Consider the following 12593-nt stretch of genomic DNA (forward strand, 5'->3'; position numbering starts at 1 on the left):
CCTCCCAGCTGTTTCTCCTATCTTGTTTCTCCCTTTTACTCAAACACATTCACTTTCTCTCTTTGAGTCTCTGAGCAAATGAGTCACACGACAACCAAGGCCTGTCCCCACTTTGTCCAACCCCATTCCTCTTCCCAATCCTTCAGAAACCTGTTAAGATCAAACTTCCCGCCCCCAGCACTGGCACCTGCTCTTGTTCTGGTAGATCTGTCTGTGGCCTCAGGTTACCCTGGCTTCCACCCACAAGTTAAGTGATGCCCAGTTGCACAAACTGGTTTCTCCTCATTCTGAACCTTCCTGTCCCTCAGACTACATCATTTGAGTTGGGAGCACCTAAAGATTCAGAAATGTATTCATGCAACCTCGAATTCCCAGTGCCTGTGCCACAGCTGGCCACATGGTAGGAGCTTAGTAAATGCCACTGACTTTTGAATGACAGGCCACTTTAAAGATTAGTAAATCTACAAAATTATCTTCTAGATTGTGTGTTGTTTGTATGATAAAAATAATAAAAGTAATAAATCTCAGCTTCCCAAATATAAATCATTTCAAAGACATGAAGAAATTAAAGAACTAACTCATCTGACCAAATGACACAGAGAAATTTATTTTAAAGAGAAGAGAAATGCCAAGCCCCAAGGATACAACTTGCGACCAGGAAATGATGGAGCCCCACACCCTCCCCCACGGGACTCATCCAGCACCCATCAGCTGCCCCGACAAGCATGGACTCAGTGGTTGCACTCAGACACAGCAAGCTCATGAGGTAGACTCCAGATGTGAGACGCCAGCCACACTTCCTCTGTCAGTGCTGTCCCCCTCCTGCACCTCCAGCAAACCCCAAGCATTTTACATATGCCTCTAAATCAAGAGTTACAATCTCACAAAGTACTCAGAGCCACAGAGAACAGAAGGCAGAGGAACTTATAAGATCTTAGAGAAAAACATCGAACTGCCTTTTTAAAAAATGGGGAGATTTCAGATGGACTCAAGCCCAAAATCCAAGCCAGATGCTCACTCTGCTCAGGCCTGGGGTTCAGGTACCCAGCCCATGGGCCAATTATTGGCACAGCCCTAATGGGGAAGATTCTGGAAAGGGACAGGCTTCTGCAGAACAGAGCTGGCTGGAGGGGCAGGATAGAAGTAGAGCCTGACTGTCTATCACTCTCCAGTTGCTAAGAACACTCCTCCCCTTGGACAAGGATGTACTCCTCCTTCCTCCTTCAAACAGGATGTGCTCTCCTGGCTGCTGAAATACTCCCATCTGGGGCTGGGGATAACATTTCTGGGGACAGGACCAGGACAGGTATGACCTACAGGCATACCATGTAGGCAGCAAATCTATGCCTGCCGTCAACATAGAACTGTGAGGCTACTGTCCAAGAGGCGGGAATTGGCCCTGGTACAATGGGACCTTACCAAGCTAGTTTCGTAGAAATCAGCCCCTTGCCCACAGGGATCATTTCCAGGTCCCAGAGGGATGGATTGCTGTTGGTGGAGAGGCCCAGGTGGGGAGAAAGAGCCTGGGAGTAAGACCCTTGGTATACTTGACATCGACTCTGGGTTCCCTCCACCTCTTAACTGGGGCCGAAGTCTCCCCAGGGCTGAGCAAGAGCTGTCTGACTGTGACATCCAAGTCAGTGCCTCCAAAGAGAGCTGCTAATTGGCCTTAGCCACCCTACTTCCCCACCTACAGCTGAATGTATCGACCAAAGTGCTGAGACCCACCAGGTAGAGCTAAGTGAGAGTCAGGAAGAGCGTGGAGGGGCTGGGGGCTGCGACAGAAGGTGTCCCACGCCTTCTAGGGGTGCGGGACTTAGACCCCGCCTCAGCTCGGCCTCTACTCCACGACCCGCCTGCGGGAGGAGTTGGTGGAGGTCTGGATGATCTGCACGCGCGAGGAGCCGCCGCTGCTCCTGCCGCCACCGCTGCTCCTGCCGCCGCCACCGCTGCTCCTGCCGCCACCGCTGCTCCAGCCGCCGCCGCCGTACTTGCTGCTGCTCCTATGGCTGACTCCGTAGCTCCCGCCGCCGCCGCTCGAGTAGCCACCACCGCTGCCGCCGAAACTGGCCCCGCCGCTGCTGTAGCCGCCACCTCCATAACCTCCGGAGCCGCCTCCGCCGCCACTGCCGCCACTCGTGCTCACCTGGCTGCTGTGCACCGCTATGAGAGAGGGGACAGAGCAGACGGTCAGAAGGAGCCTGCAGGGGGACCCAGCTGCACCCGCCATGACACTGGCAGCCTCCTACATCCTTCATCCTTAATGGACCAACATGCAAACGGATACATTGAAAGTTGAAAGTCCTCCCACTTAGAAGCATTCCTTTAAGTAACACATTCTCATGGTTTAATGAATATATATTCTGAAGATGTCTGCTGGCTGTGGATGAAATTATCACCAAAATTAAGATAAGCAGGCCTAAAATCATAACCACTTATCTCAACCAATTTTCGCACTCTGCAGTGCTGCTTGCTTACTTTGGTGTTCTTCGTACAGGACCTGAAGCCAAAGTGCCACATGCCATCACTGCCTGCCCCTGGCAACCTTCCCCAGCCCCGCCTCTGCCCAGCATCAGCCGCTTCTATCCCTGGCTCCCGTTACTTACAGATGCTGACGTGGCTCTGCTGCTCTCCCGACATCCTGCAAAACCAAAACGTACACCTCAGCCAGGCCTGCGGTGTCTGAAGACATCAGCTGAGGATAGCAGGAGTAGAGATTTTGTGTGAAGAGGTAGCTGTCCCCAAGCCTCCAGGGAAATGTGTGTGCTTAGCAGAGATGAGGGGCCGCTGGGGGCTAGCAGGAGTTCCAGTCTTTCCCAGAAGGCTTTCAGCACGGGGTTACCCCTGGCTGCAATGGCTCGGGTTGGGGCATGGCCACATGGTGCTTCAGGCTAGGTTATGGTCTCCATGACTGCTCTCCTGCCCAGCCAACCACATAGCCTCAGCTTCTACAGTGATTGTTTCTCTCCACCTGAGATTACCAATCTTCTCCAAAAAATAGGGAAGATGTCGTCTCTCCAAACAGTTCCTCCACTGCCTGGTTGCATCCTCTGCTTTGTTTGGGAAAACCCAAGGGTCACACCCACCTGCTCTCCTCACACTCCAGCAGCTTGCGGTAGGTGGCAATCTCCACATCCAGGGACAGCTTGGCCCCCAACATGGCCTGGTAGTCACGCAGCAGCCGGGCCAAGTTCTCCTTGGAATTCTGCAGGGCTTCATCCATGTCCTGCAGCTTCTGCTTTGCATCCTGGAGGGCCCGCTCTCCTCTCTCCTCTGCATCCGAAATGGCAGAGTGCATCTGTTCAATCTATACCAGAGAGAGTTGGAGAACCACACAGGTAGGTGTTGAGTTTAGGGGTGAGGGGGTGGATCCAGCAGGGCACAGTGGGAGGCAGGTCTCATGCCTGGTCAGCCCACTCTGAGCACCCGCCCCACCTGCTTCTTGACACTGGCAATCTCTGCCTGCATCCTCTGGATGTTGCGATTCAGCTCAGAAATCTCCATCTTGGTGTTTTTCAGGTCATCTCCATGTCTCCCTGCTGAGATCTGGAGCTCCTGGAACTAAAGGTCAAGGGCACATCATGGTCAGCACCTGCTGCTCACTGTGAGCTCCCCCAGGAAGGGATGGGTCCAGGCTGCTCTCCCCTGGGAAGTTTCAGAGTAAGTCCACCTATAGCTGTAGTCCCACACGTGCACATACACATGCATGCACGCATGCATGCATCTCTATACCAAGACTCCTTCATTCCCAGCACTCTCTGGGCAGGCTCATATCCCAGCCAGCAAATCTTGCTTCATTATATTCTTTTTATCTCATTTTTTGTACACCTAAACCGTCACATTGGTCCTTAACCACACTGGGCCCCTCACTTTTTTCATGCTACCAAATTCCTTCATACTCTTTTCCAGGATGATTTTCCCTATCAGGGAGAACTGCCTGTCCTCAGATGCCCAAAGCATGTTCCATATTTGTTCACATTTTCTCACTAGCTCTCCCTCTCGCTTGCTATCCCTCTCTCCCTCCCTCTCTCCCCCTCTCTGCCTCTCTCCCTCTTTTCCCTCTCTTCTTTTTCTCTTTCTCCCTTACCCTCTCTCCTCCCTCTTCCTCCCTCTTCCCCCACTCTCCCCCATTCCCTCTCTCCCTTTCTCTTCTTTCATTCCCTCTCCTGCTCTCTCCCTCTCCCCCTTCTCCTCACTCCCTCTCTCCCCTCTTCTCCTCTCGCCCTTTCCCCCTCTCTCCCTCTCCTTCCCTCTCTCCTATTTCTATCTCTGTTCCACAGTGGATGGTGAAGGGAGAGGTAACCCAAAAGAATCAATTTTGCTGATGTCTTCAGTACTGACTGTGTGCCTTCCCAATTCAACAACAGAAATCCATTCCATCCAATAACATCTAACTGTGGAGCAGTGGGACAGAGAGACATCAACCAAGATTGCAGTTGGCTTCAAATAACTGGCAGAGCATATCATCCACTACCAATTGTGCAGGATTTGGTGATTTGACTGTCATGTTTATCCCTTCAACTATAGTCCACATCATCCAAAAAGAACAAAAAAAAATTAAAAAGTAAGTGAAGATATTCCCAAGGACTTAACTATGCATGTCTTTAACTAATAGGTGAGAATATAGTCTCATAATGTGATATGTTGCACTAAAATGTTACAGAATATTTAGTATCATAGTCAGGTATTTGTAAGTAATAAAATAGGAAAGTGAAAAGTTCAAAGTTATATTTTAATGGATGCTATTCTGAAACAACTAAAAGCATTGTAGTGGTTAAGAGCAAAGATTTGCAGACATCATACCCAAGTTTAGTTAAGTTCTGATGCCACTTGCTTGCTACAAAGTTCAGTAACACTCACTCTATTATTTACAAAATATGATAATGAAATCCTTGCATGTTGGGGAGTGAAAGGGTAAATGAAAAATCATATCAAACATGTGAATTCTCCATAAGTGTTAGCTTCAAATAAGTAGTAGGACTAGGTGATGAGATATTGGTAATCTTTACCCATAATTCCTAAAGTTTCTACAACATGATGTACTTTAGTAATAAAGGGAAGACAATGCCAGTCCTTGGAAGTATCTGTCTAGGGGTGCAAGTGGGGTCCTGGCTCACCTTGGTCTGGTACAGCGCCTCAGCCTCATCCTTGCTCCTCTGTATGATGAGCTCATACTCAGCCTGCACTGCTGTGATGATGCTGTCCAGGTCCAAGGTGCGGTTATTATCCATGGAGAGGATAACATTGGTGTCGCTGATGTGGGTCTGCACCTGGGACAGCTCCTGTGATACGTGGAACTTGGTTGATCCCTTTCACTCCCCTCCCAGAGTCCTCAGTTTCCCTAGGGAAGCCAGAGGCCTCGGCTAGCAGGAGTCTTGGGAGAAAGCCTTTAAATTGTGGGTAACAAGAAGGAATGTGAAAGTCCTGAGTACCTCAGGTAAAGGTGACAGGGTCCAGGCTTACCCACTGGGGAGAAGGACAGAGCTCCCATCTTGTCTCTGCCACATCCTCCATCCTGGCCCTATCCTCACCTGGCTGCCAGTGGCTGAGGTCCCCAGTGAGCATACTAGCTTCTCGAAACTATAGGAGCTCTGAAGCAGCATAAAAGACTCCAGCTGGGGAGCCACTCAGTGACTCGCTGGGTGACCTAGCAACTGATTTAGGCCTATGCTGCCTCCACTTTCTCTTCTGTAGAATGGAGCTGGCCTTCTCATTTGGAGCACTTCTAACACAGCACATACCCCATCAAACACAAGCAGCAGGAGGATCAAGGTAAAAGAGCACGTTGTGCCCTTGCAGTCTGACCCCACTCCCTCTAAGAGCCACACTGTCATCTCCTGCAGAGTCCTCCAATGACCCCTTGTGCTCCCTGCCACAGTGCATGAGGGTTTCTGATTGGTTTCTGTGCTGTGTGTCCCAGTGTCAATATCATTTTCCAGACAGATTGGAAACCATGAAGCAAAGAAAACTTCACCTCCTATCTTTGGATTCTCACTGACCCCATCTCCACTGCCCCCTACAATTCCACCCCCCAGTGCATACAGTGTGACAGTGTCAGTTTGATTTTTCCCTCCTGGCTCACATGTCCTTGGGTCTCCCTGGCACAATACAACAAGTGTCTCTGGGAGGAAGAGAGAGAGAGGAACTTTGAGAACTGGGGGTTGAGAGGATGGCTGACTCTGGACTCATGGAGCTGGGGACCTGGGGGGATGAGCTTCTCATGGGGAGTGTTAGGCTCCAGGCCTCCTTCTTTAAGTCTATACCCCTTGTGAGAAAAGAAGGGAGTCTCTCCTAAGAGCTGAACTCACCATTTCAAATAAATATTTTAGAAAATTGACCTCCTCGAGCAATGTGCCTGCTTTAGATTCCAGGTTCATTTTGTTCATAAAAGCAGCATCCACATCCTAAAGAACAAACAAAGATGATCTGAATTGTCACCCAGGAATTGCATGCCATGCTAGCTTGCTGGGTAGCCCCAGACAAAACCTCCCCGGACTTCCTTCCTTCCTATAAATGCCAACACTCAACCTCAGTCAAGTCAGAAGCCTGCAAACCCTGACTACACTGGCCAGAAGGAGGCTTGATACAAACCTCCATACCTCTGTCAGCTGCACACATAGCACCCAGCACTTCCCCATGCCCAAGGACACATAGAACTGACCCTTAAAACCTGTCGGTTAATTTAGTGTCACATTAAGAAGCCTGGAGAGATGTGAACAAGATGACGGCTACAGAATCCTAGCAACATCCATCTCGGATTTCCTTCCCCTTCAGTGAAAGAGCCCCAGATTTGAGCAACACCCATCAAGGCATCTCCAAAAGTCATGCTGTCCATGTCACCAAACATCCAACAGAGGCATCCCACTCTACCCAGTCCCTTGTATCCACAGTCCTCCTTGGGAACTACCCTTTCCTTTACCTTCTTCAGAACCACAAAGTCATTCTCAGTGTTGGTCCTCTTGTTGATTTCGTCCTCGTACCTAGGGGAGACAAGGAGCACAGATAGCTACAGGGCTGACCTGGGCTCACTGAAGGGTCTGCTCACCGCAGAAAGCTCAGGCTTCCCCAGACCTCCACTGCCCTGGACCCAGGCCCCAGCTCACAACACTCATTGCCCCTGCAGGGCCTGGTGCTCACACTGCAGAGCTCCAAAGCCGGATCTCGGTTCCCCAAGCCAACAGAGAGAACAAGAACCCAGGTGAGAAAACCAGAGCTACACAGAAAGCCCCCAAAATGCCTATTTTTATTTTGGTGTTTTACCTTTACAAATACATAGAACTCAATTATTTTTTTCTCCATTAAAAATATACAGTAACCACCACTTTTGTTAAGTTGTTTATGAGAAAAAGTTGCACCTATAGTTCTGCCCCCAGCACGTGCAGTGTGACAGTGTGAGTGTGATTTTTCCCTGCTGGCTCACACACCCTTGGGTCTGCCTGGCACAACACAAGTGTATCAGGAAGGAAGAGAAGGGAGAAACCACTGAGTCATCTACACAATTGCTCAGGAACAGCTGATCTTAAGCTTGACGACTCCGGCAACCCCTACCATTATTATTAATAGCTGGCACTTAGCGAGGGCTTGGTATGTGCAGGGACTGTACAAAGAACTTGCCAAGCATAATTGCATCTAAACCAGTCCTTCTCAAAGTTTGGTCCCCAGTGCACCAGCATCAGTACCACTTGGTAACAGGTTAAAAATATAAATGCTCTGACCCCATCCCAGACCTGCTAAAGCAGAATCTCTAAGGGTGGAGCTTGGTAATCTGATTTCAGCAAGCTGATGCTCGCCCAAGTTTGAGAACCCTAGACCTATCTGTCACAATAAACCATCAAGGAAGTTATTATCCTCACTTCAATGTGAGAACCAAAAACACAAAATAAATCATTAGCAGCTAATGGCAGAGTGGCAAAGCCTGTTTGGCTCTAATGTCCACAAAGCTATCCTGCCCCTCCCTACTCAGTATGATTGACAGCTCCAGCAGCCTACCAAGGCTGCCCCATACGCAATGGGGCGCCCTGCACTGTGCAGTGCGCGGCCCACACAACTGCACATGAACACTGCTGCAGAACCAATTGCCCCTTGAGCCCACAGAGCCTCACTTGCTCTTGTAGTCCTCCACAGCATCCTCCATGCTCCTGATCTCGGAGGTCTTGCGCATCTTCTCAGTGTTAAGAAGATCCACCTTCATCTGCAGCCCACCGATGAAGTTCTCAAAGAAGGCGTCCAGGTTGTTGGTCCGTGTCGAGGTGTCCACCTGCTGCAGCAGCTCCCATTTTGTTTGTAGCACCTGGTTCTGCTGCTCCAAGAATCGCACCTAAGAGCAAGGATCCCCACCCATCCCCAGGCTGTGGGTCAGGGCAACTCCCCAGCAGGAAGGGGGATCAACAGCCCCATTGCAGACCCAGACCCCAAAGGATCAAGGTGAGCAGCCTCCTAGGGATCGAGAGCTTCTCCATCCCTGGAGTCAAACAAACAGAAAGCAATGTGATTTCTGATGGTGATCAAGGACTACAGGTTAACTTGCCTAAAATTAACGCTGAGCTCATTCTGGTTTTGAAGATACATCACTTTCAATGAGTGCCATCTTTCATTCAGCTACAAACATTCATGTCACAGAGTTGTCACCTCTATGAGGACATGTACCCCTGCTAACTTAAGGAAGTGGTATTTCTGAACCTGGGAAACAGTCAGAAACCAAGGTTCCCTTCGCTTCCCTCAGTGCCCCCTACAGCAGCACCACCTCTTCTGATTGCCAGTATGTTTCAGGAAAGTAATCTCTATAAATGTGTATGTAGTCCAGATAAGTTTTTAAATAGTCTCTTTTTTAAATTATGTAATATACTCAAGTGACCCTTTAGGTGGTCTGCAAGTGTTTGGGAAATACTCAAGTTGCTTTTTCTTTAATAGCCCAGGAAATGTGGCATGGGCAACCCCCAGAATTTGCATAACCTCTTCCCTCAAAGCTGGACACAAAGGTGAGACACAGAGGTCAGAGGACTGGCTGTCCGTGTAGACCAAGTGCATGGCCTGGTACTTTACATAGTAATGACCAGCTTTTGTCTCCCCTCTGCCAGCTGCTCGCAAATGGAGAAATGCAGCCTCCCCACCCCTGTGCTGAGAGACGTGGTGGCTCCACCTCTGTGCTCTGCTGGGGCACTGGTGTGTGGCTATGCACGCACTCATAACCACATATACACACATTCCCACCCCCTCACATGTGTTCCTTCCTCCAAACTCTAGCTCCCTCCACTGGGAGCTATGCAAAGGAGTAAACCCAGGGCTCTGTGCCATCAGAGCAGAACCCTGTAGGCACACCTGCTAGTGAGACACCAAGGAGGACACCCAGCACCTGTGCCTACCCATCCAAGGGTCAGTCCTGAGAGCCCCTTTGGATTCTGATGTTAAGCTGGACAATGTTTACAAAGAGCACTGTTTCCCATGGCTCATTTTTGCTGGCTTTAGCAAAGAGGTTGAGCAATCAGCAACCTCTCACAACCTTATCAACACAACCTGAAACACTCCTGGGAGGAGTTTCTGCCACTATCTGGTTTTACTATGTGTGACATGCCCAGAAAAAGCAACTCAATGCTCAGTCAAAGGCCTGTGATAATGACAATGGCATTGTGTGGATCAGAGAATCTTGCAGCAACATCTGTGCAGTAGAGGCCACATCTTATAAGGCCATGTAGGAACCTAGTTTTTATCCCAAATGACACAAGAGGCCAATGAAGGATTTAAATGGGAGCTATGGGTTCTGCTGTACTGTTAAGGAAAGGCTGTACAGGGTGAAGGGAAAAAACATGAAGACCAATTCAGGGAGCAGGGTCAGATCCCTGTAACTGAAGCCTTCTTTCTAGGCCAGAGCCACCTGCTATGCACTCTCTGCTCTTGGCCATCACAGCTCTGGCCTTAGAGAGGATCAGAAAGCTAAAGCCCTCTGCCTACAGCTGCAGGCCATAAAACCAGACAGATGCTCTGTTAATGGCAGGAACCATACTCCAATGGGAATCTCGGATCACTAGCCAGAGCCTGCGGTCATCCCATTGGTTTCTCCCTGCCTCCTCCCTGACCATTTGCCTCTATCTCCTTCTCCTCTCCCATCACCTTCACCTTCTTTCTTGTTCTGGTCAAACCCTCTGTCTGTGCCTGTGGCTGAAGTGTGATATTCAGCCCAATTTCCAGTCCCGAGTCCCCAGAAGTAGCCAGAAGCACTGTGCTTTGTTGAGCTACCTTTTGGCTGCCTCTAGGCCTAACATTCTACTCCTCCTCTTGGTCACACTCTCTGTCCTGTCCCCAGTATTTGCCCTGTTACCAGGCAGTGGCCATTGTGCCTCCACCTCTGAGTGAAAGGCGGGTCTGGAGGAAGATCTTTTCCCCATGGCTGTTCTCCATCCTCTACCTGGTATTTGGTGCTGAACCAAATCTAATCTGAGGGTTAGCCTGGGAACTGATGAGAAGAACTTCCATGGCTCCACCCGCCCCTTTCACGACCCTGGATGAACTACAAGGGACTCAAATGCTTCACTGTGTGTTACTGACTTTAGCTGTCAGCAATACCCCGGCACCTAGGCTTTGTACGCCCTGCCCAGACTGCTTTCCTGCCTGCCTCCAGAGCTTCATCTCTACCTCCCTCTTCCTTCCATTATGCCATCTTCCCCTGGAATCTTAACCATCTGAATTTCCCAAGAGATGTTACACGTTCATGTCTCTTGGTCCTTCTGTCAGGAAATGCCCTCTTCCCAACTATTTGACTCCTTTTCTACCTTCAAGACTCAGGTCAGACCAGGGCCTCAGAGAAGCTCTCCCACAGTCCTGCAAACAGAGCTCATAGTGCTTTTCCTTTGAACTTTGTTGGTGCAGAGAGCTCTATCCCTATTAACACACTTCTTATACACTTTTGTGTTAATTCTCTTGCCTTTAAATGTCAGATTCCTTGTATCCTGTCACCCCTATAGTACGTAGCACAGTGACTGATATATAATATTTGCTTGGTAAATATTCATGGGCTGAATAGGTAGGTGAATTTATGAATATGTAGGTGGATGGATGGGTGTATAATATGAATGGTGGAAGGAGAAAGAGAGTGTAAATAAGTTCATGCAGTTGTATGGATAGAAAGATGGAGGGATATGTATGGATGGGTAGATGGATGGATAGATGAATGAATGGATTGTGTGAGTGGGAGGATGATAGATGAATGGATTTTATGGATGAATGTGCTCAGAGGAGTGGACAGTAAGATGAAGGGAGGGAGAAATGATTGAATGTTGGATGGATGAATGGATGGATGGATGCTGATGGGTGGGTATGTGGGTGGATAGACATTGTGTGTTGAGAGAGAGAGACAGACAGACAGAGAGACAGAGACAGAAGAAGAGGAAGAAGAGAAGAAGGAAAGGATGTGTAGGTGAATGAATAGATGGATAAGTGTGTGGCTGAGTGGGTGGATGGGCAAACACATGGATGTATGGAAAGTGAATATTGGTGAAGGAGAATAAGCTTACTACACTCTGTATCTGTTGAGTATTTTCACACACTTTATATGCTTTCCTACCAAAGGGAAATAGAAAGGAAATCCTCCAACTAGCTTAGACAACTTCCTAAGATCCTAAGGCATACATGTCTGTAAGTGACTGTCACCACCAAACTGAAACAGCACAGTGGGGTGAAAAGTTTTGTGCCCAGAGATTATCTGACCATAAGGTACTCACCTTATCAATGAAGGAGGCAAACCTGTTGTTGAGAACCATAATCTGCTCCCGCTCCTGGGTCTTGATCCTCTGAATTTCAGGGTCCACCTCCAAGTGAAGTGGCTCTAGGAGGCTCTGGTTAATGGTCACCTCATGGATACCACCCGGAGAATATGAAGGACCAAAGCCCGCAGGCCCAAAATTAACAGCTCCTGAAGCCCCGAAACCCCCTCCTCCAAAACGACCACCTCCAAATCTCCCACCTGCAAAACTAGAACTACCAAGACCATGACCCTCAAACCTTCTGACCATTCCAAATCCTCCTCCTACTCCCCTACTGTGGTGGAAACCACTGGCGTTTCTCCCTACCAGGCCAAACGAGATACTTTTACTGCCACCCAGGTTGAAAAGACTTCTAGAACCAAACCCTCTTCCATAGCCCCCATATCCACCAGAACCAGGCCTCCCCCAGGCCTGACTCGAAGACCCCACAGCCCAACTCCTACCACCAAAGCCTGAGGAAGACCTGTTGGTATAGCCCTGCCTGCTCCTTGAGCTGAATGCAGATTGCGAACTAAAGTGGCGGCTCATGGTTGCTGGAGCAACCAGAGGCACAGACAAGAGCAAGAGTACAAGGGCTGGAAGAAGGCAGAGACTGGGGAGGGAAGGAGCTGTGAGTCCTGGGAGAAGCCTGGCTCAGCCCCTATATATACACACATCAGCTGGGCTGGGCCCTTCAGAATCCTGGGAGGAGAGTATGAGGGTTGAGCTGCCAGCCAGTGACACCTGCTTAAACCTTCACACCTGTGTGTTGCAGACATTACATTGCAGATAAACTTCCCCAACTTGATCATTTATCATTTATCTCATGCCGCAGAGAGATCACAGGGCGGTAATCTC

General features: G+C 49.3%; 1 protein-coding gene across 1 annotated transcript; it reads right to left on the bottom strand.

Moving 5' to 3' along the window:
* Positions 1-631: 631 nt before the first annotated feature.
* On the bottom strand, positions 632-12284 carry Krt77 (keratin 77). Its single transcript, XM_004637861.2, has 9 exons — positions 11715-12284; positions 8103-8317; positions 6920-6980; positions 6309-6404; positions 5118-5282; positions 3436-3561; positions 3087-3307; positions 2607-2641; positions 632-2163 (listed from the first exon to the last, which is right to left on the bottom strand). The coding sequence occupies exons 1-9, from the start codon at positions 12282-12284 to the stop codon at positions 1841-1843; spliced, it is 1812 nt and encodes a 603-aa protein (XP_004637918.1). The 3' UTR covers positions 632-1840.
* Between the last annotated feature and the right edge of the window lie 309 nt (positions 12285-12593).

Source organism: Octodon degus, unplaced genomic scaffold, assembly GCF_000260255.1.
Source record: "Octodon degus isolate 3935 unplaced genomic scaffold, OctDeg1.0 scaffold00093, whole genome shotgun sequence".
Lineage (NCBI taxonomy): Eukaryota > Metazoa > Chordata > Mammalia > Rodentia > Octodontidae > Octodon > Octodon degus.